The sequence below is a fragment of the Metopolophium dirhodum genome, chromosome 7, assembly GCF_019925205.1.
Source record: "Metopolophium dirhodum isolate CAU chromosome 7, ASM1992520v1, whole genome shotgun sequence".
NCBI lineage: Eukaryota > Metazoa > Arthropoda > Insecta > Hemiptera > Aphididae > Metopolophium > Metopolophium dirhodum.
Genome location: NC_083566.1, coordinates 1,620,143 through 1,644,743, shown reverse-complemented (window position 1 = coordinate 1,644,743; position 24,601 = coordinate 1,620,143). Strand labels below are relative to the sequence as shown.

At 29.4% G+C, this 24,601-nt stretch overlaps 1 protein-coding gene across 2 annotated transcripts; it reads left to right on the top strand.

Moving 5' to 3' along the window:
• Window positions 1-1,896: 1,896 nt before the first annotated feature.
• On the top strand, window positions 1,897-24,496 carry LOC132948467 (glycogen phosphorylase). Of its 2 annotated transcripts, none has more exons than XM_061018926.1 (14): window positions 1,897-2,371; window positions 18,267-18,551; window positions 18,632-18,763; window positions 18,881-18,992; window positions 19,169-19,314; window positions 19,583-19,897; window positions 20,005-20,168; window positions 20,468-20,582; window positions 20,712-20,894; window positions 21,065-21,190; window positions 21,748-21,969; window positions 22,346-22,608; window positions 22,753-22,819; window positions 23,909-24,496. In XM_061018926.1, the coding sequence occupies exons 1-14, from the start codon at window positions 2,117-2,119 to the stop codon at window positions 24,077-24,079; spliced, it is 2,556 nt and encodes an 851-aa protein (XP_060874909.1). In that variant the 5' UTR covers window positions 1,897-2,116; the 3' UTR covers window positions 24,080-24,496. The 2 variants fall into 2 exon arrangements, with proteins under 2 accessions (XP_060874909.1, XP_060874910.1); XM_061018927.1 differs by lacking the exon at window positions 1,897-2,371 and adding an exon at window positions 14,125-14,580.
• The last annotated feature ends 105 nt before the right edge of the window (window positions 24,497-24,601 follow it).

The following is a 24,601-nucleotide window of genomic DNA, read 5'->3' as shown; positions in this document are numbered from 1 at the left end:
TTTATGAATTCTCATCAAAATAATTTGCTATTTTTCGTGATTTTTCCGTATTTTGTCAAAATTTGAACTTTAAACGTGTATAAAAAAAAACTGTGACTAAGGATTTTTAATTTTTTTCATCTGCCTTTGAAACAATAACCTAGGAGCCTTCTATTAAATTTTCAAGCTTTTTTACCCAACAAATAAAATTTTATTGATATTTATAGAAAAAAAATTTAAAAAAACTGAAAACTGACAATGTCCGTAAACAGTTCAAAAAAAGTCAAATTATTTTCAAAATTGTATTGTGTATAGAAAATGCAAATATAAACAACCAGTGAAAATTTCATGCATCTACGGTCATTTTTTTAGAGTTACACCAATAACCAAAATCGATTTTGTTAAAAATCGATTTTGCGTAAAAATTCCCGTTTTTCCTTAATTTTTCTTTTGTTTTTCACATCGCTTTTGAAAACTACTGGGAAATTAAAATTTTGACCTCCCCAATGCACCAACGATATTCACTTTCCCATCGAACAAGATACTGAAGTCGAAAATCGAAGCATTATTTCGACTACTTATCGTGTACACAGACACAAAAATAAAAAAATAAAAAAAAAAAATAAAAAAAAAAACACACATCATTGTAAAATCAATACATTCATCGTTTCACTCAGAATCTAAAAAAATTCTCATGCCTATAAATAGCTCAAAAAGAGTAAATATATTCCTGACATTTTATCATGATATATACAGAGCATGTTCATACAACTTTTTGATGGTTATTTGATGTATCTATTTTGTTGTTGTTTTATTTTTCGATTATTTTGTAAAATATTTGGAATTTTCTATTTTGACATGTCAAATGTACCAACTGGCAAAATTGTTAATGAATCGCATTGTTTCTACTATTTATCGTACATAGATAGTAAAAAAAAAAAACACTCACCATTGTAAAATCATTATATTCATTGCCACTCTCAGAATCTAAAATTAGATAATATATTATATTGTTTAATCTATACCTGTGCAAAGTCAATAGGTTAACACAATATACCTAATCACCAATCACCACTATATAACGATTTCTAAGAACTATAATGCTGAACTATGAACTTGAATGCTAATGGTACCTAATAATATTTAAAATATATATGCCTATATATGTTCGGCTATACATTTGAAATCTCATAAAGTTATTTAGAGTACATTAAAAAATCTGAGTCATCTCAACATTTTAAACAAAGATTAAACTAAAAGTACGAAATTCATTGTACATTGTGCGTAGGTATAATTATTTTATGTTATAATCAAAGTGCCTTTATAGTATTTTAAAATAATTAAACAAATTTATTGATTTTTCTTCATAAGATAGGTAAGTTAATTGATTTTTAAAGTAAAGTCTCAATTGTTTTCCATAATATCTATTTTTTTATATTTCTATTATGTCTTTCTGTAATACTTTAAGTTCAAAGATTGTGTTAAGGAAAAATGTGTTATTTTTGATTTCATAGGATGTCTCACTCTGTCTTAGTACAAAGTAATAATCGTTTTAACCATACACACTAGACGTCGATAACTTCCAACTTCCAAGGGAAAATGTTTAGCATACCGTTTCATGTGTTTTAATAGAATTTATACCAACAGTAAACCCATAGCCTGTAATTATAATATTGTACTTTGAAGCCAGGCCAGTTATTTGCCATACAGTTAGGAGGTATCTATATAATATGTCTATACATTAATAAATTGCATAATAAATAATGATATTATATATTTTATCGGTTCTATGCGCGTTGGCTGCAGCGTTTTATCACGACGAGACGAATAAGAAGAATATAAGTGGTTGAAGTAGTATTATTACTCTGTAGGTTTATCGGACGCGCTCTTATCTTCAAAACTTTTAATGGCGAAGCCGTAACGCTGAAACAACTGTTCGCGTGCCTTCAGCCTTCACAGTACATCAGCGACTGGCCAACGGCAACGACCTGGCACGTCTTCCAAAAACCATCTGAGAAAATCTTTCGAGACCACGTCATACTGCACTTGAAAATATCGCGATACTTCTTGTTTAAAACACACACGTGTACCTCCTCTAACCTTCCACGGGTATAGATTGTACTGAAAAATCGTCAACATGCCGACGGTGCAGCAGATCAGCAAGCCCAAGGTGGAAAAGCGCAAACAGATCAGCGTCAAGTCCATCGCTGACGTCGAGGATGTGGTGGCCATGAAGAAAACGTTCAACCGGCACCTGCACTTCACGCTGGTCAAGGACAGGAACGTAGCCACCATCCGGGATTATTATTACGCGCTGGCGCACTCGGTCCGGGACAGCCTGGTATCCAGGTGGATCAGGACGCAACAGCACCACTACGCAGTCAACCCGAAGGTGAGTGCCAGTCGTTAATGTTATGTGTATTTCATATTACACGAGATAGGTTATTATGATAAATATATAAATTTATAGTTGTACAGCACTTTGTGACAAACTGACAAGTAATAATAATAATAATATATGATGTCCAAAATATTGTCAGTAGGCGTTGAGTTTTCAAACGATTATTTTGTTGATCAAAACGCGTAAAAAAAATCCTAAAACCTAAATTATCTCAAAAATGTCAACTTTTGTATGCTATATATTATAGATATTTACAATAATTACGTATTTTATATTATTAGGTACTGAAATATTTTAATATTCTTTATATCGGTACATCCATCTGTTAACGTAAATTTATTAATCTTGGCTGTTCAATCTCGTATTTTAATAAATCCAGCAACGCGATATACAAGTAATGCATTGCTCATCAATATTTTATCCTTAAATCCTTTAATAATTATTTATGTATTAATTCAAATTTTGATTTTTGGAATATTTAAGTATACTTAAAGACCACATTTTAAAATACTTAAATATTTTTGGTAATTTGAGGAATGTCGATGCAATCTCCTTTTTTTATAGTTTTATAGTAAATTATTAATATAATGTTTTTAAATTATTTTGGTGATTGTTGATCTATTTAAAATCGAAATTGAAATTTAAACGAGTAGTTTCTGATAATAGTCTAACATAAATTATAAAATATACAATCAACAGGGTGATTCGCCAATTATACTTACCCCCCATTTTTACATTTAAAATGTATTTATTCAAATTCTGATTTTTGGAAATTTTATATAATATACTTAGAGACCATAATTTCAGATTCTCGAGATTTTATATACTACCTAAGAAGTAGTTTGTGGTGTTACAAACTCCAGTTTTTCAAATGGAAACCCTCTTTTCAACTACAAAGTATTTAACGAATAATTTTTCTGAAGACTGAAGTATCAAAATTAAAATTTGAATGAATAGTTTTTGAGTTATCTAACTTTGTATAGTTACTAAGGATATTAGATCCATAATAATAAATTTAGAATATATGAGAACTCTGACAATTTGATCATTTTAGTAATTAATATGAATCTATCAATAGTTAAAACTTTTCGTTCAAATTTTGAATAAAGTAATTTAACAATTTCAAAAAAAATTATCTGTTGATTAATTTACGGTAAAAATAGGGGAGTATCACCAAAGATCACTCCTTAAGGCTTAAGTAGTATATAAAATGTCAATAATCTGAAAAAAATGTATAATTAAATTAAAATAAGAAGTGGGCATGCTTGGTGATTCACCCTCTATATGTCATATTTAGTCTAGTGTCTATCTAAAATTATTAGTTATTAAACTCATAAATAATGATACATTAAAAATTATAAAATTTTAATACCTAGATTAATATTGGTTACAACTACTAATATATTTTCAAATTATCATAATGACTATTAATGATAGTAAAAACAAAAAATTCCATTTAAAAAAATAAATTATATTGTAAAAGAAAATTCCTTTAATGATAAAATCATCTGAATATTAAATATTTTAAAATAGTCTTTAAATATAATAATAAAAAAAACCCCAGGATTTAAAATTTAAATATATTCATTTGAAAGATTAGAAGACTACCGCATTTGTTAACCTACTGCAATAATTAATAACATTTAACGAAAAATTTACGCTCAGCAGTAAACGTTATTTTAAAAATTAGATTGAATCGACCTATTATGAAACTTAAATCTTAATGGTAAGAAAATTATCTTTATTCGTATGTCGGATTGTTACGATAGTTCAATTTCGTAGCGAGTTTTGCGTATATAAAATAGCACTATTTAAAAATGCTCATGACTCATTTAAAAACTGATCTACCTATCGTAAAATACTGACACACGAACACAGATATTGTTCTTACCATTCATTTTCATAATAGGTTGATTCGCTCTAATTTTTAAAAATATAATGGATCTAAACGATAACTGCTGCAGCTGAGCGTAAATTTTCCATATTATGCACTTGTAATACGAAGACAACAAATGCGGATGTAGTGTCCTCTTAAATCATGCATGGTGATTTCCAATATAATTATTTATCTAGTGTCATTCAAATAAAATATAATACAACTCACAATAGAGACAGTTCTGCTAAATTGTTAAACTAAATTGTCTAAATCACACAATCGTTTACAAAATCTCTGCGAATGGATGGAAATTATTGTCGCGAAATTCATGTCATATAGGCATAAAGCCCATTATTGGTAATTGGTATTATTATTATAGAGTTTTATGTATACTATAATAATATACCACTTATAATCAATGGTATTTTATGTACGTCTTGGTAATAGATTAATAAATTAATTAATAAGTGAGCTCGTCACGTTCCATTTTTAAAAATACACCTAACTCGTGAACTTATGTATGATATATTATCTATAATATTATATTATGCTCGTCTTGGAATATGTATAGACTACACTCGCTACAGCCTACAAGCAGGATTAAAACTACACGTTTTGAATCATAACACACCAGATTATAATATTTATATTAATCGAATTGAATAATTTAAATGAAATAAATGTTTACTATTACATTCACTAGTCACTACTAATCATCTAATTTATGTAAAATAATTACGGGTTGTAATTATGCAACAATACAAATTAATAATTATAATGCTTTTGATACTGTTCGAAATTAATGTTTTAACTTGTATTTGTACAAATATTATACTCTACACAAGAAAAATGTTTCAAAATTTGTTTGAATGCATCGCATAGATACTCTATCGAACATATTTTAAAAGTTGCATTTACAATACCTATATGTACTTATTATTTCAAACGTAAAGAAATAATTCAACAGGCAGCACTGTTAAAACTCGAAATATTAACACAAATTAGCCATATAAACAAACAATTTTAGATTTTTAAGTAATGCAAAAACAAAATGTTAAATTTAAGTTTAAATTTACAAAAAATACTTAAAAAGTTAACATAATAAATAATTTAGAATTTTTTAGAGTAGGTAATTAATAAATAATTTACGAAAATTATAACTAGATAAAAGCAAGGTTTTTTAAATTGTTCGTGATTTTAAAACTAATAAAATTATCTTAAAATCTAGAAATGTATTAGTAAGTAATAAAAAATAATAATAACAACCTAGTTAAAATAGTAAAAAAAAAATGTATTTCAATAAATAACTAACATAAAAACACAATAAAGTAAATAGTAATTTATTTTTATGTGAACGTAAAGTGTATTTTTACTTATCAGACAATTAAAATTGTATTTTTTTTAACATTAAAGTAATATTATAGTGAATTGTTTGTAGGTATACCGTGTTTAAGCAACATTGTGGTAAGACATCTATATATTTATCTATACTCACGATTCACGATAAATAATCACTAGATGGTAATTATATAATATTATATAGGTACTCACAGATACGTTGCTGGAAAATCTTCTAGAAATGTGTAATATATTTGATAGTTGTCAATAAATCTTCCAATACATACTGTGCAAATTTCTGAGTTTGACGGTTTACACTTTTCACTGCATTAGCTAGCTATATTTTTATCAATCTTTATATACTTGACTGGTGTGGTGTCGTAAAAAATCCAAACTGCCACAACTAACACACATCATCATATAAGCTATTGTTTTAATTATTCAGAAATATCTGAAAATAAAACTGCCATGGTATCATGGTAATGGGGAATTACGTGCGCAATCTCGGGTTTGTTCTCAGTCATTTGATATGTACAACGAAAAACAACGGTATTTTTTTACAACAACGATAACGCTAAATTGTGTATGTACTTACATACTGGTTAATAATTATAACAACATAATTAATCTGATATTTTTAAACAACCTTTGGTCGTAGTGTGTACATTAAATATCATAATTTTTGTTTCTAATATAGCCCCTATAAAATATCGTTGAAAAGAAAGAAAATAAATAGCCAAATAGGAATGTGAATAATATCAAAGTGCACTTTGAAACTTGTGCTGTATATTATTTTAGTGTTGGTTATAATACTTTGTAGAATATATATTTATTTAAATTTATTGAAGTTGAAGCCTCGATATCAGGACTATTGGCTTGTATTACATACACTTAAAACTAAATTGTACAATTTAATATCGTTCATAAATAATAAAAATGAAAGTGAAGGTGCTCGGGTATGTCAAATTTTTTTTGGCCTCTTATTGTGTGTCTCTGCAATCCGTATTTCTGAGATAATGTATTTGATTGAAGTTGGGTAGCCGCATTTTTGGTATGTTCTTGATGGCTCTTTTTTCATGAGATGGGCATGTGTGTAGTGTGTATTACTATTCTGAGGCGATTTAATACAACTTCTTCTCTTTGTTTGAGAGACATTGGATTATTCCATTTTTCTGTTGTTTTCGTAAATATTTAATAACATTTAAAAATACTTATATTGAATACGTAAACATTATACATACCAGTTGTTTTGTTATATGAGTTATCCGGTAATTTTGCAAACAGACATCGGTCTCATATTATATTATGTGTCTGATTATACTAAGATCATATTCTAGAATTAGAAGATAAATTTATCGATTTAAAATAGAAAATATAGATGTACTAACATTTTCAACAAACTATCAATCGAGTGTTTGGAATTTAATTTTTGATCTGCGAGAACGTTCGAACATTTTATTGTGTTGAACACCTAAAAAAAATTGTCAGCAACTGTCTATCAAACATTCTGTGCTTTTGATCTTTAAACTTGACTCTACAGACGATGTCTGTGAGTAACACATTTGTAAACTATAAGCACTAACAAGTAACATTACTATAAATAAAAATAAAAACGTCACTTCTTTTTATCATACTATTAAAACTCAAAAATTATTAACTAACAAAAGTTATCAATTATGTAATACGTATTTTAAAATTTAGATCACGATTTATACATAATTGCACCATTTTATTATCTAAATTAAAATTGTAAATTGATATCTAATTAAAAGGTGAAATAATAGCGTGACAATAATATTATATTATATACGTATAACGTATAATTGACTATGGCATTTATTTTAAATTTAATTGGACATTCCAATTAAATTATATTAAAATAATGTACTAGTACCTATCAATAGTATAAATAAAATAAAATACAATACCATATCTGTCCACCTATACATAACACACAGACTATCGAGTATCGACCATAATACAGAATTTAAATATATTTTAAATTTTGATCATTTTTTTCTGAATATTTTACGAAAATGATTCTGTTTATACGTAAGTACGTATAACGCGTGGTTATTGACTTTTAACCTTGTTGAAGGTGGTTTTAAATATATACACACGATAATCTGGCAACGATATGAAGGATTTATTGTTATAGTAAGAGTTACACATAATTTAATGAAGATGATGGCACGAGTTTTTTTTAATATGTACCTACTGTTTTGGTGTTCTAAATTCTAAAGTATTTTTTTTTTCATTTGTATAAAACAAAAAATCTAAAATTAGAACCTTCATCGGTTATATCGGCTATATAATTATTATTTTCTATTTTAATAGAATTCAAACACTTCTATGATGCATCTATAAATTAAATTATTATGAAACTTTCGGGTATTTTTTAATTTTTTAAACATTTAAATTTTTTAGACAGTTATACATTTTTTTTAAAGAACAAAAATGATATGCTTGCATTTGTGACTAATTAGTTCTCACTAATCGCCCTGCATTTTTAGATCATAGCAATTTTATGGGCAGAGTTAGAAGTTGTGTTCAAAATATTGTGCAGAATCTTAATCGGCCTGCAAACTTAATAAGTCTGTATCCATAACTTCTAAGGATATTAGGGTGCCATATAGGGGCTTTCCCCCACACCCCCTTTCACGCCATCATATACATTTTTTATCTGCATACAACTATTAATATCATTACACATTACAACAAAATGACTCCATTACTATTCATTAGAATTAAAATGTGAAAAGCTTTTTAAAGTACAAAATATAATTTTTTTATACCTGATAATTATGAATTATAATGTTATGAATTTAATGCACTACAAAACTATAAAACTATGGATATTAAATTAAATAAATACAGTTTAAAATGCACTTAGTAATACGCTGAATAGGTACTTCAAAGTTTAAATACTATTTACTTTATCAAACGCCAATATTTTTGTTGTTTATTAGTTTGATTATATTTGTACATATTTGTCTTTATGTTAAAATGTTATATATTTTTAACTCAAAACTAACGCAAATGGTTAAGAGGATGTGATCACAATATTTGTTTTTTCTCTCAGACCTTCCGCATAACATAATAGATAAAACACTTTCACCTAAAATCGTTTTTTTTATGAAAATAATAGAGGTTAATATCTTTGAAGGTATGACATATTAAATTTATATTTTATTATTATTTAACTTTGTATTCGACTTTCAAAAAAAAAAAAAAAAATGTGTGAATTTAAATGATGTTTAAATTGTTTCGAGACAATATTTAGTCAAATTGATATGTCATACCCTCAAAAATATTATTCTCTAACGGTTTTTTAATATGACATTTTACTCAAAAATGACTCATAAACATAAAAAAAAAATGATTCTGCGTAAATGCGTTTTGTTTATGTTACGTGTGTTCAGGGACAGAAAACAAACAGTGCGCTATGAAATACTCTTAATTAATGTCAAATTGTTATGCCGAGTACACGAGATGATTTAGTTATTGAATCCTAAAACAAATCATACATTATAGGATTTATAAATACAGTGTTATGATTTGTATTTAGGTATCAACTATATTATAATATAATATAAACAACATAAGTAATTATACTAATCTATAAATAAAATGTAATTAGAAAATTTAAATCGTTATGTGCAGAGTTTCAGATAGGTATTATAATATTTTAATAGCGTTGTGGTATATATATTACACCGATATAGTGATGTACCTACAGGGGCGGAGTGGCCGGTCTGGAAATGGGAATTTTCCAGATGGCCTGGACCATACTATGGCCTGGTGGCCTGGCCATTTTGTTAGATTTTTTTTTTTTAATTTAATTTAATTTACAAAATATTAGTTAATGCTAAATGCTAAATGTGTCAAAAATGTGTGTCTATTAAACTATTGTATTACAAATATTATTAATGTAATAATAGAACATTGTAATAGCCTCGTACAATCGTATACTCGTATGAGAAAGCTTTGGATATAAAATTACAAAATATTTGGTACATAAATGTAGACATTAAATAAAATTAAAGCAATATTATATTGATATAGGCTGGTTATTTTTATAACATGACACCCAGATTCGACGTATTTTCACCTGTTGAACCGACAAGTTGTTTATCTGTACCCTTTTTCTGTAGACTGTAGTAGGACTGCAGAGTGGCGACGAATATAGCAATGCGCCAATGCCTAATGGCTAATAATAACTAATAATACTAATAATGTCTAAAATATTAGTATTTATAATAATATAATCAATATTAATGATAATACATATTAATTTTGTATTATTGGTCCCTTTACTTTGGTCATTGTTATTTTTATAAATAATATCTATAATAAGCCCAAACAAATTAGTCATTAGTGTTTGATATTTGTACACTGTTCACTTGTTGTTGAGCGTGTCGACAGTGTCGTTTATTCACGTTTTTCCTTTTATTAATCCAGCTGTTGTTAACATGTTAATTTGTTTGCTCTCTAATGAAAATTTAAGTTATATATTATTGATCGTACGATATTATATTGTAATTATGAATAAAAAAAGGAAAGGGGTGGCAGGAAGAGATCGCGAAAAAAACAAAAAATTACTTGCAAAATGTGCTGAAAAATGTAATCAATTAGATTCATTTTTTCTAAAAGGTATACCTACCTAAGAACTGTGTAATATGTTGTTATAATGTTTTAATTAAATATAATTTATTTGCAAATGCTTACCCGACATTAACTATAGCATATCAATATATTTTAACCCTCCCTGTTACGCAAGTTTCTTGTGAAAGGTCATTCTCAACATTGAAATATTTAAAAAACCGGCTGATAAATTCAATGACCAATGAACATCTTGAGTCTTTTATGCTAATGGCCATTGAAAATAAAATTCTCATGGAAATTGATAATAATATTATCATAAATGCAGTTGGTGAGAAATCTAAACTATTATTTAAATTATTATTATAAATGTATAAACCATTTTTAATTTTTATAATATTGTTTATAATTTATGTATTTATTTATTACTTATTACCTTATACCTACTATACCTAAACCATGAAAACACGATATATAATTATTAATTATTAATATTTCGTTGGTTTCAACTATTAAACTATGCCTACAAATTTTATTTTTCAGACATTCAGGTATTAGTAGTATATTAATAAAAGGTGGGCAATTTAATGAAAATAATTAAGTCTGGCTAGTTAAGTTAATTCAATTAAATTGCTTTCAGGCTTCAGTTAAATTTAAAAGTTAACAAAAAAAAAAAAATTAACTTAACTCATTGAAAAAAATTAATTTTTTTTTCAAGTTATAAATTGCACTAGAATTAAATCTACTTATATAATAGTTATGAAATAGGTGAATAGAAAAACAAAATTCGAGCGTAGAGAGAAAAAAATTTTTGGTGGGTGGCCTGGATAAATTTTAAACTCCCGGCCTGGATTTGGTTCCCACTCCGCCCCTGTGTACCTATTATAGTCGTGATTCATGAATATCAGATTTGTTTATCAGTACCTAAATTTGCTGACTTTTGAACGAGATTGACCTATATATTATATATTAATAATATATATAATAAAATGCAATTTGTTTTAAAAATTATACCTTATTATATCGTATAACATTTTACGTCATTATTAATGTTAATAATTTACCAACTGATGCTACTTGTTGGACGGGTTATAATTTTTTCCCCTTCAATTCTGTGCTGTATTAATATTTTAATATTTCGTTTTTATAGGTAGATAGAAAAAAAAAGGTTGAACAGAGTGTTCTCTGTATGTTACAGAATAATTTATATAATATCTTTATATCTATAATAATAGTTATTAACAATCCATAGCGCATTTTCAATATCCTATACAATGGCATGTTTATGTTTTTCCATGATACATTTTATTTATCTATTATATTATACATTATCAAATGTCGGTGTATAAAGTCGGTGATTATAATAATATATGGATAGATCATATCATTTGAGGCTTGAGCATTATTTAACTATTCATAGATACTTATTTATCATTATATAAATCTTCTTAAATATTGCTGAACAGTGATCGCAGATTAAAAAAAATATACAAGGCGATTCACCGAGCATGCTAACTTCCAATATCTCCTTAATAATAGTACTTCATAATTATTTATAAATATAAGTAACTATAAAATAGATGTAATATTGGATCTTGTATTGATTATCCTCCGATAATTTTTACACACTATAAAAAGTTGATAGATTTATATAAGTTACTATTTACTAACATTTTCGTATAATCATCAATCATACCTTATTCCAAACCTATATTATCATTGATCATAAATACTAGTATTTACTAGTATTTCAATCAATGATATTATCTTTAGTACCTATACTTACACAATTTTAATAACTCAAGAACTTCTCGTTCAATTTCCATTTTAAATCAATATTTTTAAAAAGTCATCTGATTAATAATTTACAGTGTAAACTAGAAAAGATAATTTTTCATTTGAAAAAAATAAGTTTGTATGTTTGAGAGAACACTCCTAAATTTAAGTAATTGAAAATGGACCTCAAGTATACACAAAAACTTTAAAAGAATTTGGCTCAGAACTCGATTAAAATAATTTTTAAAGGGAATAATGGAGGTGGGCTGCTTGGTTAACCCGTTGGTATGTAAATTACCATTTTTAAAATTAAAATAATAATTTATATCTTAATGTAGGTATCATATAATTGGAAATGAATTTATATGATTTAGACAATCTTTGAATGATATGAATTTGTTGTTTGTAATATATCTCAATAACTATATCTGTCTTATACCTATGCGTGCAACGCATGTTCAAAACTTAAACGTATATGTTAACACGCAAATCAAAAATAAATTATTAGAAAATAATTTAATTTATCTCTTGCATACATTATGAAAAAATGATTTAATATCAATAGAATCTCGCTTATAACCTTTTATTTTAAATAATGTATTCCTAAAAAAGTTACAAAAGTCTAAGGGTAAATTAATAAAAAAGTTTTAAAATTATGTTATTACGTGCATCTTAATTCATAAAAAAAAGAATTTCTGGAAAAATATCTTTAAATGTTATTATTTTATTTTTTTTATACAACTAAAAGCTATTTCAAAAAATCACTAGGTACATAATATTATAATATATTATTATCACTTCGCGTGTTTGTGTATTTTCTCTGTAGCACGTTTGAGAGACGTTAATTTTTATTAGTTAGGTACTTACTACTTAAGAGGACGTCGTACCCACTTACGTCTCCGTCTTAAACAGTTACACACGTACGACATACCAAATTTTCGTTCGCCAGTTTCAATAGTGAGCTTACTGCTCAGTTTCAAAAAAGTCATAGCTTACTTAAAATAATAATATTAATAAAAGAAGCTTAAGTCGCGCGTCGTGCCCTAGATAATAATCGTATCTTTACATTTTATAATAGGTCAATTCACTCTAATATCAAAACTAACAGCACACTATTGAAACCGTTGAACGAAAATTTGCCATGTGTGTACGCATGCGGGTACGTCGCCCTTTTGGGTACATACCTATATACTGTTTTATTGGGTACTTTTGAAATAAGTTGTTCTTTGTATAGGTACGCATAATTGTTCACGAGTCAAATAATCTTAGAGATAAATTATTAGAGAAATAATTATTATAGAAGTTTTTTTTTTAATTTTCTGGCATATACGAATACGATATTGTTTTAAGTTTAGTATAGGGATAGACGTATAGTCGAAGTTGTTTAAATAAACATTTGTACTTTTGATAAATTTAGATCACCGCGGTCGTCTCGTTAATATTGCATAGTGCATGATGCCAAATTTGTTCGTCCTAGTGGAAAACAAATATATCATATATGTTTAACAATATAAGAGGCATACAACTATATCAATATTGTAAAATCAATAATATTGAGTTGTTTTTTTTATATATATATTATATATATATATCGACGCAAGTAAGATTACATCAATAATTAAATATACAATGCGTCAATACGTGACGTATAACGTAGATAGATAACTATTACATTTATATACATATACGGAGTGATCCATTTATTGGCTACACTAATTTTGTTATTTTAAAATATAAAGTTTTTTTTTACAAACAAATCGTCAACATTTAAAGGCTTATAAATAAAAAAAAGTAATTCAATATGATATTTACGTACACAATTTCTTTTGAAGAAGTATTCCATTTCAGATGTTAAAATTAAAACATATTAAGTTGTGGGTAAATGAAAAAACTTAGTGTTTTTTTTTTGAAAACCACAAACATTTCCTGAAAAATTCAGCGTAGTCATTATCTCTAAAACGGTTTATCGAATATATTGTAGGCATATAAAATATAAATATAATATTGGTATATCTCATGTTTATATTATATCGATGATATTTTGTACGACACTCGTCAACACTGCTGCGCCAATCCGCACGTCGAAGTTATTGGACGAGTGGATTATTATATTTTCGTCGCGAGATTACCGCGACGATCGTGTCAAGTCTGTTAGCTCAGTTGTCGTCGCACTTTCGTGCCGGCATAACGATAATAATATTCTTTATCGCGTCCGATCTCCGATATCCCTTTACGTTATTTGTTTAATACATCTATTCGCACCTCTGCGTTTAAGATTCGTATAACGCGATCGGTGCACGCAATAGGGAAAAAAAACCGAAATCGTAAAATATACCTATTATACCAGTCGATCGTCGCAAACGTCATCATGCCGTTGGCCAACATCGAACAGCTCCGGAAGCAAATCAGCGTGGCGTCAATCGCCGGTCTGGAGGACGTCATATCGATGAAAAAGTCGTTCAACCGACACTTGCACTTCACGCTGGTCAAGGACAGAAACGTGGCCACGGCCCGGGACTATTTTTTCGCGTTGGCCTACATGGTCCGGGACAATCTCACTTCTCGGTGGATACGAACGCAACAACACTATCACGACACCGATCCAAAGGTACCTACGAGGCAAACGTTATCGTTTTCTCAGATTTGTTCGTCCCGTCTCACGACCTAGATCTGAACGTCTCCACAGTTGATACAATATGTATATTTTTACGAGTTTTCTAAAAATATCCGCGAATGACTGCTAATTTACATCACACAGCGAAGTTGAACTAACGCGCGCTGCATATTTTCATATTTAATTATAGTTTCCAATTTTTGACCAACCATTATAGTGTAATAATCAGGAAACGTATAATATTATTTGCAATGCGGGCATGTGTAGGTCGTCCACTACGAGTTTCTGAACGTCCGATACGATATTATGCCTATTATAATATTATTAGAGTTCGGAGTCGATCTGCAGGCGTAGACATTTACACCGAATCATACCTACTATTATATTATGCATATTTTACAATAATTTATAGATCAATCGATCATAATTTCGTAATATACGATAACGGTTTTGTACATTATTATTATTGGAGATATCGTTGTAGTCGTTTACACGAGTATAATCATATATGTACCTATATACTTTCTTCACTAATTATAATTATTTGCTGAGCTCTGTTTAAGTTTCTTTTTCCAATAGGTTATCGCATTAATGGTTTTGTATATTATACAGGGATTTTATTTTTCAATAACGTCAATTTGCACGCGATTTTTTATTCGAAGAAAAAAATTTAATATTATAGTATGAATCAAATCACATGCGTACACGAGTTTAAATAGTTTGCAGATTATTATTACTTAATATTTTTTGTACGTTAAGAAACACATGTTAGGCATGATCGGTAATCGAACTTCACATGTTCTATATTCTTGATTGTTGTATGGATATTTCTTATCTACGGACGTAATAAAATTTTAACCGTTTTTACCTATTGATTGTGTGCCGGTTCCCTATCGGTATTTATATACCTAATGATGACTTTGAAAAATAATATATTAATAAAATACACATAATAACTTTTTATTAGTACATCGAAAACAATATGGATTATTATATTATAACTTATATTTATAGGTACAATTATATTTTATAGTTTAATATTTCCATCGCATCTCTAATAAATGAGATAAGTTGTGAAAAGTATTTAGGTATAACGTTATAGGTATTACCTAAAACCTAAACTGTGTGTCGTTACACTTGTACTCACTTTAAACATTTAACTTTTTAGTTTCCAATAGTCTTAGAGTTTAGAGATTTCGGTATAGGTAACTTAAATTGATATGAATTGTATGTAAATATTATTATGCCCTATAATAACTAGTATTATTATTATTATTATTATTATTATTATTTGTTGCATTATATAGTAGGTATACAAAGTGAATAATACAAAAAAATGCTGTAAATGTTCATAATATTTTTTACATTGATATGTACCTATATTAAAAAGAAATTAATTTTCTAACATTTTATTCACCAATTATGGACACTTATAACATGTATATATTATGGGTTTATGTATTATTATATAGATACTACCTATATAATATTGAGTCGTATATAGATAATAGAAGGACGTACCTATGTCAAAATATAATTCTTTCAAAGTCAACAATGTCAATTATAAATGACAGTGTTTAATGATCAGCAGGGTTCGCCAAAACATACCTAGGTGGCTATAGGTCACAGATCAAAGATGTATTCTTAGTCGTTTGCATTTTAATCGAACGATATTTATAGAATAAAATGTAGGTACAATTTTCGTTTATATTTTATTATTTGAAACGTTCAAAATTATTTTAAAGATAGGTATACATGATTTTTACTACCCATTATAGATATGCATCGGGTTTTGTTAACTACTACGGAGTTAAGAACTCTGAGCAAATTAACAAAAAACTGTGCATCAGTAATAATAATTATACATTTATATTATTATTAAAACATAACTCTCGTCGTTTCCTATACCACTTTTACTCACACGGGGTAAAAACTTACCCCAGCCTATAATAAACCAATTAAAACAAATTTTTTTAAATTTTATTTTTAGAAATGTATTGTTTGTTATATGTTTTCTGAATAAACTCAATGATAGAAACACGTTAGAAACCCATCGCGATCTGAGAGTAAGCACCGGCCAGTGATCATCCGGTTTCTAGTGGCAAATCCTTTGCACACGTATACATACGCGTGCAAAAACCAACCGTACCTTCCCCTACAGTCGCAAACCTATAAAAACAGCTAATAGCCATAGTTTCCGGGCTTCTAAAAAAAAAATAATAAAATAACACATTGAGACGCATCGTAAGTTTACATGATCTATTACCAATTATTGGTTACATTTTTTTTATTACTATGATATATATACACGAGTATTAGTCTTAGATATTGAGAGGAAAAATTTAAAATCGTTTTTCATCAGATGAACGTAAAAACATTTTTATTTCTGTATTATTTTCGCTAGACGTTTAATATACTATATAGACTATAAAAGGGTTCAAGACCATGTGATTATACGAATAATTTATTGGGTGGGTCCAAATTTACGCCAGTGTTCTAAAATTGTTATCTATCTGCAAGCAAAGCAATATAACATGAAAATTGACATAATTTCATTATTAAATTAAAAAATCATAATACTTTAAACTTTAATAATTAGTAAGAGAGAGTACTATGTGCTTGAATGTTTAGTTGGAATATTCATTTTTATTGAAGAAATAAAGGTTAGGTATTACAGAGGACAGAACTAAAATGGTTTGTGAGCGAAGCTAGCATGGAACACAAGCCCGGGTTAAGAGGGGGGGGGGGGATCCAGGAGGAGCACGGTTCCGGGGCCCATTGATTTAGGAGGCCTATTTTTATCCCCAAAATATTTATTTTTTAATGCGTTCAAAAAAATAAAATAATTTTAGTAGTTAGTAATTATAAAATAAAAATGTTCTTAATTTGATATTACGAAAAATGACTAAATTATAATAAATATAAAATTTATATTCTATGATGAAGTTTATAAAACAGGAGTTGTGAATTACATCGTACGCATATATGATAATCTTTATTATCTATGATTGACGATTATACGTAGTAATATAGTAAAAAATTATACAACTTTATACATAGAAAAGCAAGTAGTCGTAAAAATGTAGGGATACAAGTTTTTGAAGTTAAATTTGAAGTGGGCCCACTTAATGCATGGTGTCCCGTGAGCATTAATCCTTAATCCGGGCTTGAATTGGAACAGAACCCTCTGTAGTTATATTCCTGTAATGTAGTGATATAAAAACATACCTATAAGAAATATAAGTAATTTAGTAAAAAGTATTAATTTAATTTCACTATATCCGGTATAGATAGTTCTTAAACTTCTTGCGTTACATCATACCCTTCACTTAAGCCGTCAAGCCTTGTTATTTTTTGCATACATATTACCATTAATAATAAATTATTTATAATCCAATGATATTACTTATTGTATTTATAATTATACAGATTATAAATATTCAATATTCGTTTTTCTTAATAAAAACAAACTTATTTTGTTTATTCTCTCTAAAATAAAAAATGTAAGCAATTTGAACTAGGAAATTATAAATTATAATAAATACTAATTTAAAATCGGTTTGATATTAATCCTACTTGATTTTAAACACTATTTATTTTATCTGCTGTCAGTTCAGTCAATTACAGTATGTGCATCTATAATACATATCAATAATGTTACGATTACTTTTTGTTTTCAGCGTGTTTATTATTTGTCTTTGGAGTACTTGGTCGGTCGTTCCCTTCAGAACACCATGATCAACCTCGGCATTCAAAGTAGTGTTGACGAAGCATTGTATCAAATGGGATTAGACATCGAAGAACTGGAAGATCTCGAAGAGGACGCCGGTCTGGGAAACGGTGGTTTAGGTCGTTTGGCCGCTTGTTTCCTGGATTCCATGGCCACTCTTGGCCTGGCAGCTTATGGTTACGGTTTGAGATACGAGTATGGTATATTTGCTCAGAAGATAACCAACGGTGAACAGGTAAGTTCAAAATTAATACATACATTATAATATAATATTATACACACATCAGTTTACGCTCTGTATAATGCAAATTGCAGACCGAAGAACCAGACGATTGGCTCAGGTTTGGAAACCCGTGGGAAAAGGCTAGACCCGAGTATATGTTACCAATTCATTTCTTTGGCAAGGTAGTAGACACACCGACCGGCAAAAAGTGGATCGACACTCAAGTATGCATAATAATACTATCATCATAAATCGTAGGGTTGTACATTGTATATTTTAAAATTATTATTGTTCTAATACGAACGTTCTGTTATAAACGTCTGTTTACGCATAATTTATAGGTTGTGTTCGCGATGCCGTACGATAGTCCAGTACCCGGATATCAGAACAACATCGTTAACACCATGCGATTGTGGTCTGCCAAATCTCCCGTCGAATTCAACCTGAAGTTCTGTAAGTCAAATCGTATCTAAAAAATAAATAATAATAATCACAAACTTATTATAAACTATAAATATATTTGAGGATTTTCGACTTATTCGATCTATATATTATGCTACAGTTATGGATAATATCCGTACAAAAAAAAAAACCGTTAATCAATTGATTGTTTTTTTATTATATTATAGTCAACGACGGTGATTACATTCAAGCCGTTCTCGATAGGAACACGGCTGAAAATATCACCCGCGTTCTGTACCCCAACGACAATTTGTTTGAAGGCAAAGAGCTGCGTTTGAAACAGGAATATTTCATGTGTTCAGCCACGCTACAAGTACGTAATATACATATTATACATGATACATGGCGGATGTCATTCATTATTTGGTTAGACTACATTAACTTTCGGTATTATAAGTGAAAAGAATGGTTTTTTTAAATACAAACAACATATTATTGTAACATGTTTCCAAAAAATCTTATTTTATTCGTTATAATGGTTATTTCTGTAGATATAGTCCGTGTATATATATTATTTACCACCGCAAATGTAATTTAAAAATTTTGAAACTGGGTTTTTGACCGTCACCAATTTTGTGCAGGACATCATCCGGAGGTTCAAAGCGACGAAAAAAGGCGCACAGCCCCGGACCGACTTCAATTATTTCCCGGACAAAGTGGCTCTGCAGCTGAACGATACCCACCCGGCACTCGCCATCCCGGAGCTGATGAGGATCCTCATGGACATCGAAGGTCTGTCGTGGGAGGCCGCTTGGGAGATCACCGTCAAGACCTGCGCTTACACTAACCACACCGTATTGCCCGAAGCACTGGAACGGTGGTCGGTGTCGTTGATGAGCAGCATATTACCGAGGCACATGCAAATCATTTATCAAATCAATTTCCTGCACTTGCAAGTAATAATGACAGCGAGCTAAACCCGAGATATTCCGCGTTATTGCGTTAATACTTTTTGTAATATTATAATAATCAATCGATTTACTAAAATGTCGTGTTCTCGCAGGACGTCCAAAAACGTTGGCCAAACGATAATGCTCGCATGAAGAGAATGTCGCTGATCGAAGAAGACGGTGACAAGAGAGTGAATATGGCCCATTTGTCCATCGTCGGATCTCATGCCATCAACGGTGTAGCTCGTATTCATTCAGACATCATCAAGAATGACTTGTAATTATTATCAAATAATATCATAATATATATTTTATTATTATCTACACATTATTTACAAAACATACCTATTATATGCATAAAATTCGTGCCATATCGACACTTTCAAAAAGTGTTCATTATAAGTTATAGCATCGTATAAGTACCTACTATAAAATATTTTTCAAAAATGTTGGTGTATTTGATAATACAACATATTAAATATGAACTACAACCGTTTTATTGCAACAAATATTATTTTCACCATTTAAATATTTAAAAAAAATATTACAATATTAATTGTTTTATTTGAATTTTAGGTTCAGAGACTTTTACGAATTAACACCAGAAAAGTTCCAAAACAAAACCAACGGTATCACCCCACGTAGATGGTTACTTCTCTGCAACCCCAATTTATCAGATATCATTGGAGAGGTATGACAATAATTATTGTATTATTAAACCTTTTTTTAAATAACTAACTTCGTATAACTTATTGGTGTTAATAAATTATTGTTATAATGTTATGACTTATGATTTACGTCTATTCGCTAAATTTTTCAGAGAATCGGTGATAATTGGATCACGCATTTGGACGAGCTGACAAATTTAAACGAACTTGTAAACGATGAAAGTTTCATATTGGATGTGCAAAAAGTCAAACAAGAAAACAAAATGAAACTAGCGCATTGGTTGGAATCTGAGTACAACGTCAAAATCAACGTCAATTCAATGTTTGACATCCAGGTATACCTACTTTAGACTACTAATATATATATTTATATAATATATAATAAACATTATTATATTATTATAAATTATAATATTATAGACTGTATATAGTTAATACTGCAAGGTCTCATTTTTTTTAAATATTCTTATACTAATCAAACGACACATGTTGTGTATATATATAGGTGAAGAGAATACACGAATATAAGAGACAACTTTTAAATTGCCTGCACATCATCACACTTTACAACAGAATCAAGAAAAACCCAGACGCTGAGTACGTACCGAGAACAGTCATGATCGGTGGAAAGGTAAATCGCTCGATTTCTATAAAATAAAACGTTATAACTATTATTACCATTTACATATTTTTACAATTCCCGCGGGTAGTGGGCCTTTGCGTAGTAGTGGCACTATAAATCGTCTCCAACCCATCGATCGCACGTATTCACTCGGACTGTCGGACGAGTGAAATAATTTGATATAATATATCTGTTTACGGATAATTTTTTTTTTTCTGTTAGCGGTGAAATTATAGTTAATAGTGTACTCTCGGTAACCCGAACCTTGATAACTCGAAATTCTCGACATCTCGAACAAATAAAATTCCCCTTCAAATAACAATAACACGATTTTGATAACTCGAAATTTTTAGTAAGTCGAATTTTTTTTTTCCCCGTGAGCTTCGAGTTACCGAGATTAGGTACACTGTACTTACCCATATCCATAAAGTGCGCAAACGCTCACGCGTTTTTATATACTGAAATTGTGTAGGACGTATAGATGTAATGTAGATATATAATATTGCATAACGCGTATATAATGTATTCACATAAATGCGTTTTGGTTGTTGTCATGTCTTATATAGGCCGCTCCGGGATACTACATGGCAAAAAAAATCATCAAACTCATCAATTACGTGGGCAACGTAGTCAATAACGATCCGGTGGTCGGAGACCGTCTGAAGGTGTTGTACTTGGAAAACTATCGAGTGACTTTTGCTGAAAAAATCATACCGGCCGCGGACCTCAGCGAGCAGATATCTACTGCGGGAACCGAAGCATCTGGTACCGGCAACATGAAATTCATGGTATAGTAAATTTTGCAATTATAATTAATTATAATGTGTCATATTGTACCTCAATCGATTATATATATATATTAATGACGTTTAAATTGCGAGGCGACTGTTCAACATTAATGTGCACGCTGTATATACGACGCTTAATATCGATGATATATATTTTACTCTCTGTATCATATTATAGGCTTCAGATATTTATTCTAACTTTAGGAGAAGGGGGCTTATTTTTGGATTTAATAGACGAACAAATTCACGTTAACCCCTTTTCCCTATCGATGTTTGGTATATTTTTGTGCAATTATTGAATCGTAATAAACATTTCAATGTGTTTAGCAATATCACATCATATATCTGAATTAACGGTTAAATGATTTGTTTTCAGTTAAACGGTGCGCTTACCATCGGCACGTTGGACGGTGCAAATGTGGAAATGGCCGAAGAGATGGGAAACGAAAACATTTTCATTTTCGGGATGAACGTCGACGAAGTGGAATTGTTAAAGAGAAAAGGCTACAATGCTCATACGTACTACGAATCCATACCGGAACTCAAACAGTGCGTAGACCAAATCCAGAACGGATATTTCAGCCCCAACAACCACGACGAGTTTAAGGACATCGTCGACGTCCTCCTGAAATGGGACAGGTATGTCGATCGTCATTTATTTACGATATTTCACTACCTATTTCTGTAGTTTGGAAATATTGTTACCTAGCCACGAATCACGATATAAAATACCTATATATAGGTATATACTACAACGTATTATTCTCGTTTTGTATTGTATAGATTTTTCCTGTTGGCTGATTACCAAGATTACATCAAAGCTCAGGATAAGGTCAACGAGACTTATATGGTATGTAAAGAAATTGTGTTGATGTATTATGATAATTTGAGACAGAAAAAAGCTCTTAAAAAGTACTGTTTTTAAACCTAGAAATATGCATTAAAAAAAGAAACCTACCTACTTAGTTGATGCCTAATAATATTATATTTTAAAACTATAATTTAATTATTTTGTGTATTCAGAATACAGTATTGTCAGTATATTCTTTAAATATTGATACCTACAACAACTAAATAAATGTACAGCCATGACTTGAATAAACCGCCTATAATCTTCAATAAAAAATTAATAAATAATTTCTTTTTTCTATCACAAAAACAATCATTATAAAGTATTCAAGTTAAAAATCATCATACTATAAAATATCAAGTCGACATTTTACGATAAAAATAGCATTAAGTACGAGATTTTTTAAATTGTCCAACTAAAAATATAGGTATAGTGTTATAATATGTTATACGCGTGTAACAACCGTGCAAAAGCATTCTTCTGCTCCGTATATATATATACATTACCGGTTATAATGACCGATATTGTAATGTATGACCGGACACCTGGTGAATGGAAAACTTTCAAAAGGACGGCGGGGAGTAGTCACTTATGATGCAATACTCCCATCACAGTAATATACGTACTATTTTTAGAGGGGTTAATAATTTGAGTATTAAACCGTTCAGCCCCCGCAAGTCAACCCTATCCCTACGATCAGAGCTGGGCTGAGCAATATAGTAGTGCTCCTGGCTAGATGATAATTTCGCGCCCCCTTATCTTAAAAAAAATTGTTGATATCGCGCTACTCTTTCAATATTATTTCGTGCCACCTTGCGCAGGTCCCACGCTCTGCCTGCGAGTAAAGTTCGCTCGTGATTATATCTTGAAACTATGTTTCGGACCGTCGTCCATAATATTTTCGTATATGCGTTTGTAGGCGAATAACCTTATCTGTAACGGTATATACCTACCTATATTGGTCATTTGGCATAACTACCTATACCAATATGGGTACCGATGTTGATGATTTTTTTTTTGGTATGCGCGTAGCATATTATATTATATTGATTTAATACATTTTTTTTCGTCAATCTGTTTACTTTATAGGATCAGAAAAAATGGACACGCATGTGCATCCGTAACATCGCGTCCGCCGGAAAATTCTCGTCCGACCGCACGATCACCGAGTACGCCAGAGAGATTTGGGACGTCGAGCCGTCGTGGGAGAAACTTCCGGCTCCGCATGAACGTATCGCAGATCTCCCGAAGCAGTCATAATAATATTATGATGATAATATATATACATGCAACAACATAGATAATACTTAATATAATATATAATATGTTTACGATAGGTACGCGCACCACAAGCATGTACGGTTTTAATTTTGGGAATATTTCTTTTTTAACGAATAAGCAACAAGATAATTTAATAATAATACCCAATATATGTGTTTTTGAAAAATTGTGTTCCTCACTCTATATAATTTCATGATAATTTATTTAATTGAATATTTTAATAGGTACCTGCAATGTGTAATTTTTAACACGTAAATAGTATTGAATTATATATACCTACATGGTTGGTCACCGAAATATTATATATGTTTACACGCCTATACCTAATTATATATTCACTTCTTGTATAAACGTATGTGAATTTTTTTAATTTTAATAAATTATATTTATCGATTACTTTTACGCTATGGATTCTTAAATACTAAATACATATCTATATATATCATGTAACTGCAGAAGATGTTATTTTTAATCACTACAGTAAATGTTCCTATCTATATA

Coding starts and splice junctions, on each gene's coding strand:
- LOC132948467 (XM_061018926.1), top strand. CDS start 2,117: ATGCCGACGGTGCAGCAGATCAGCAAGCCCAAGGTGGAAAAGCGCAAA. Junction 18,764..18,880: donor AAAAGTGGATCGACACTCAA/GTATGCATAATA, acceptor CATAATTTATAG/GTTGTGTTCGCGATGCCGTA. Junction 21,970..22,345: donor CCGGCAACATGAAATTCATG/GTATAGTAAATT, acceptor ATTTGTTTTCAG/TTAAACGGTGCGCTTACCAT.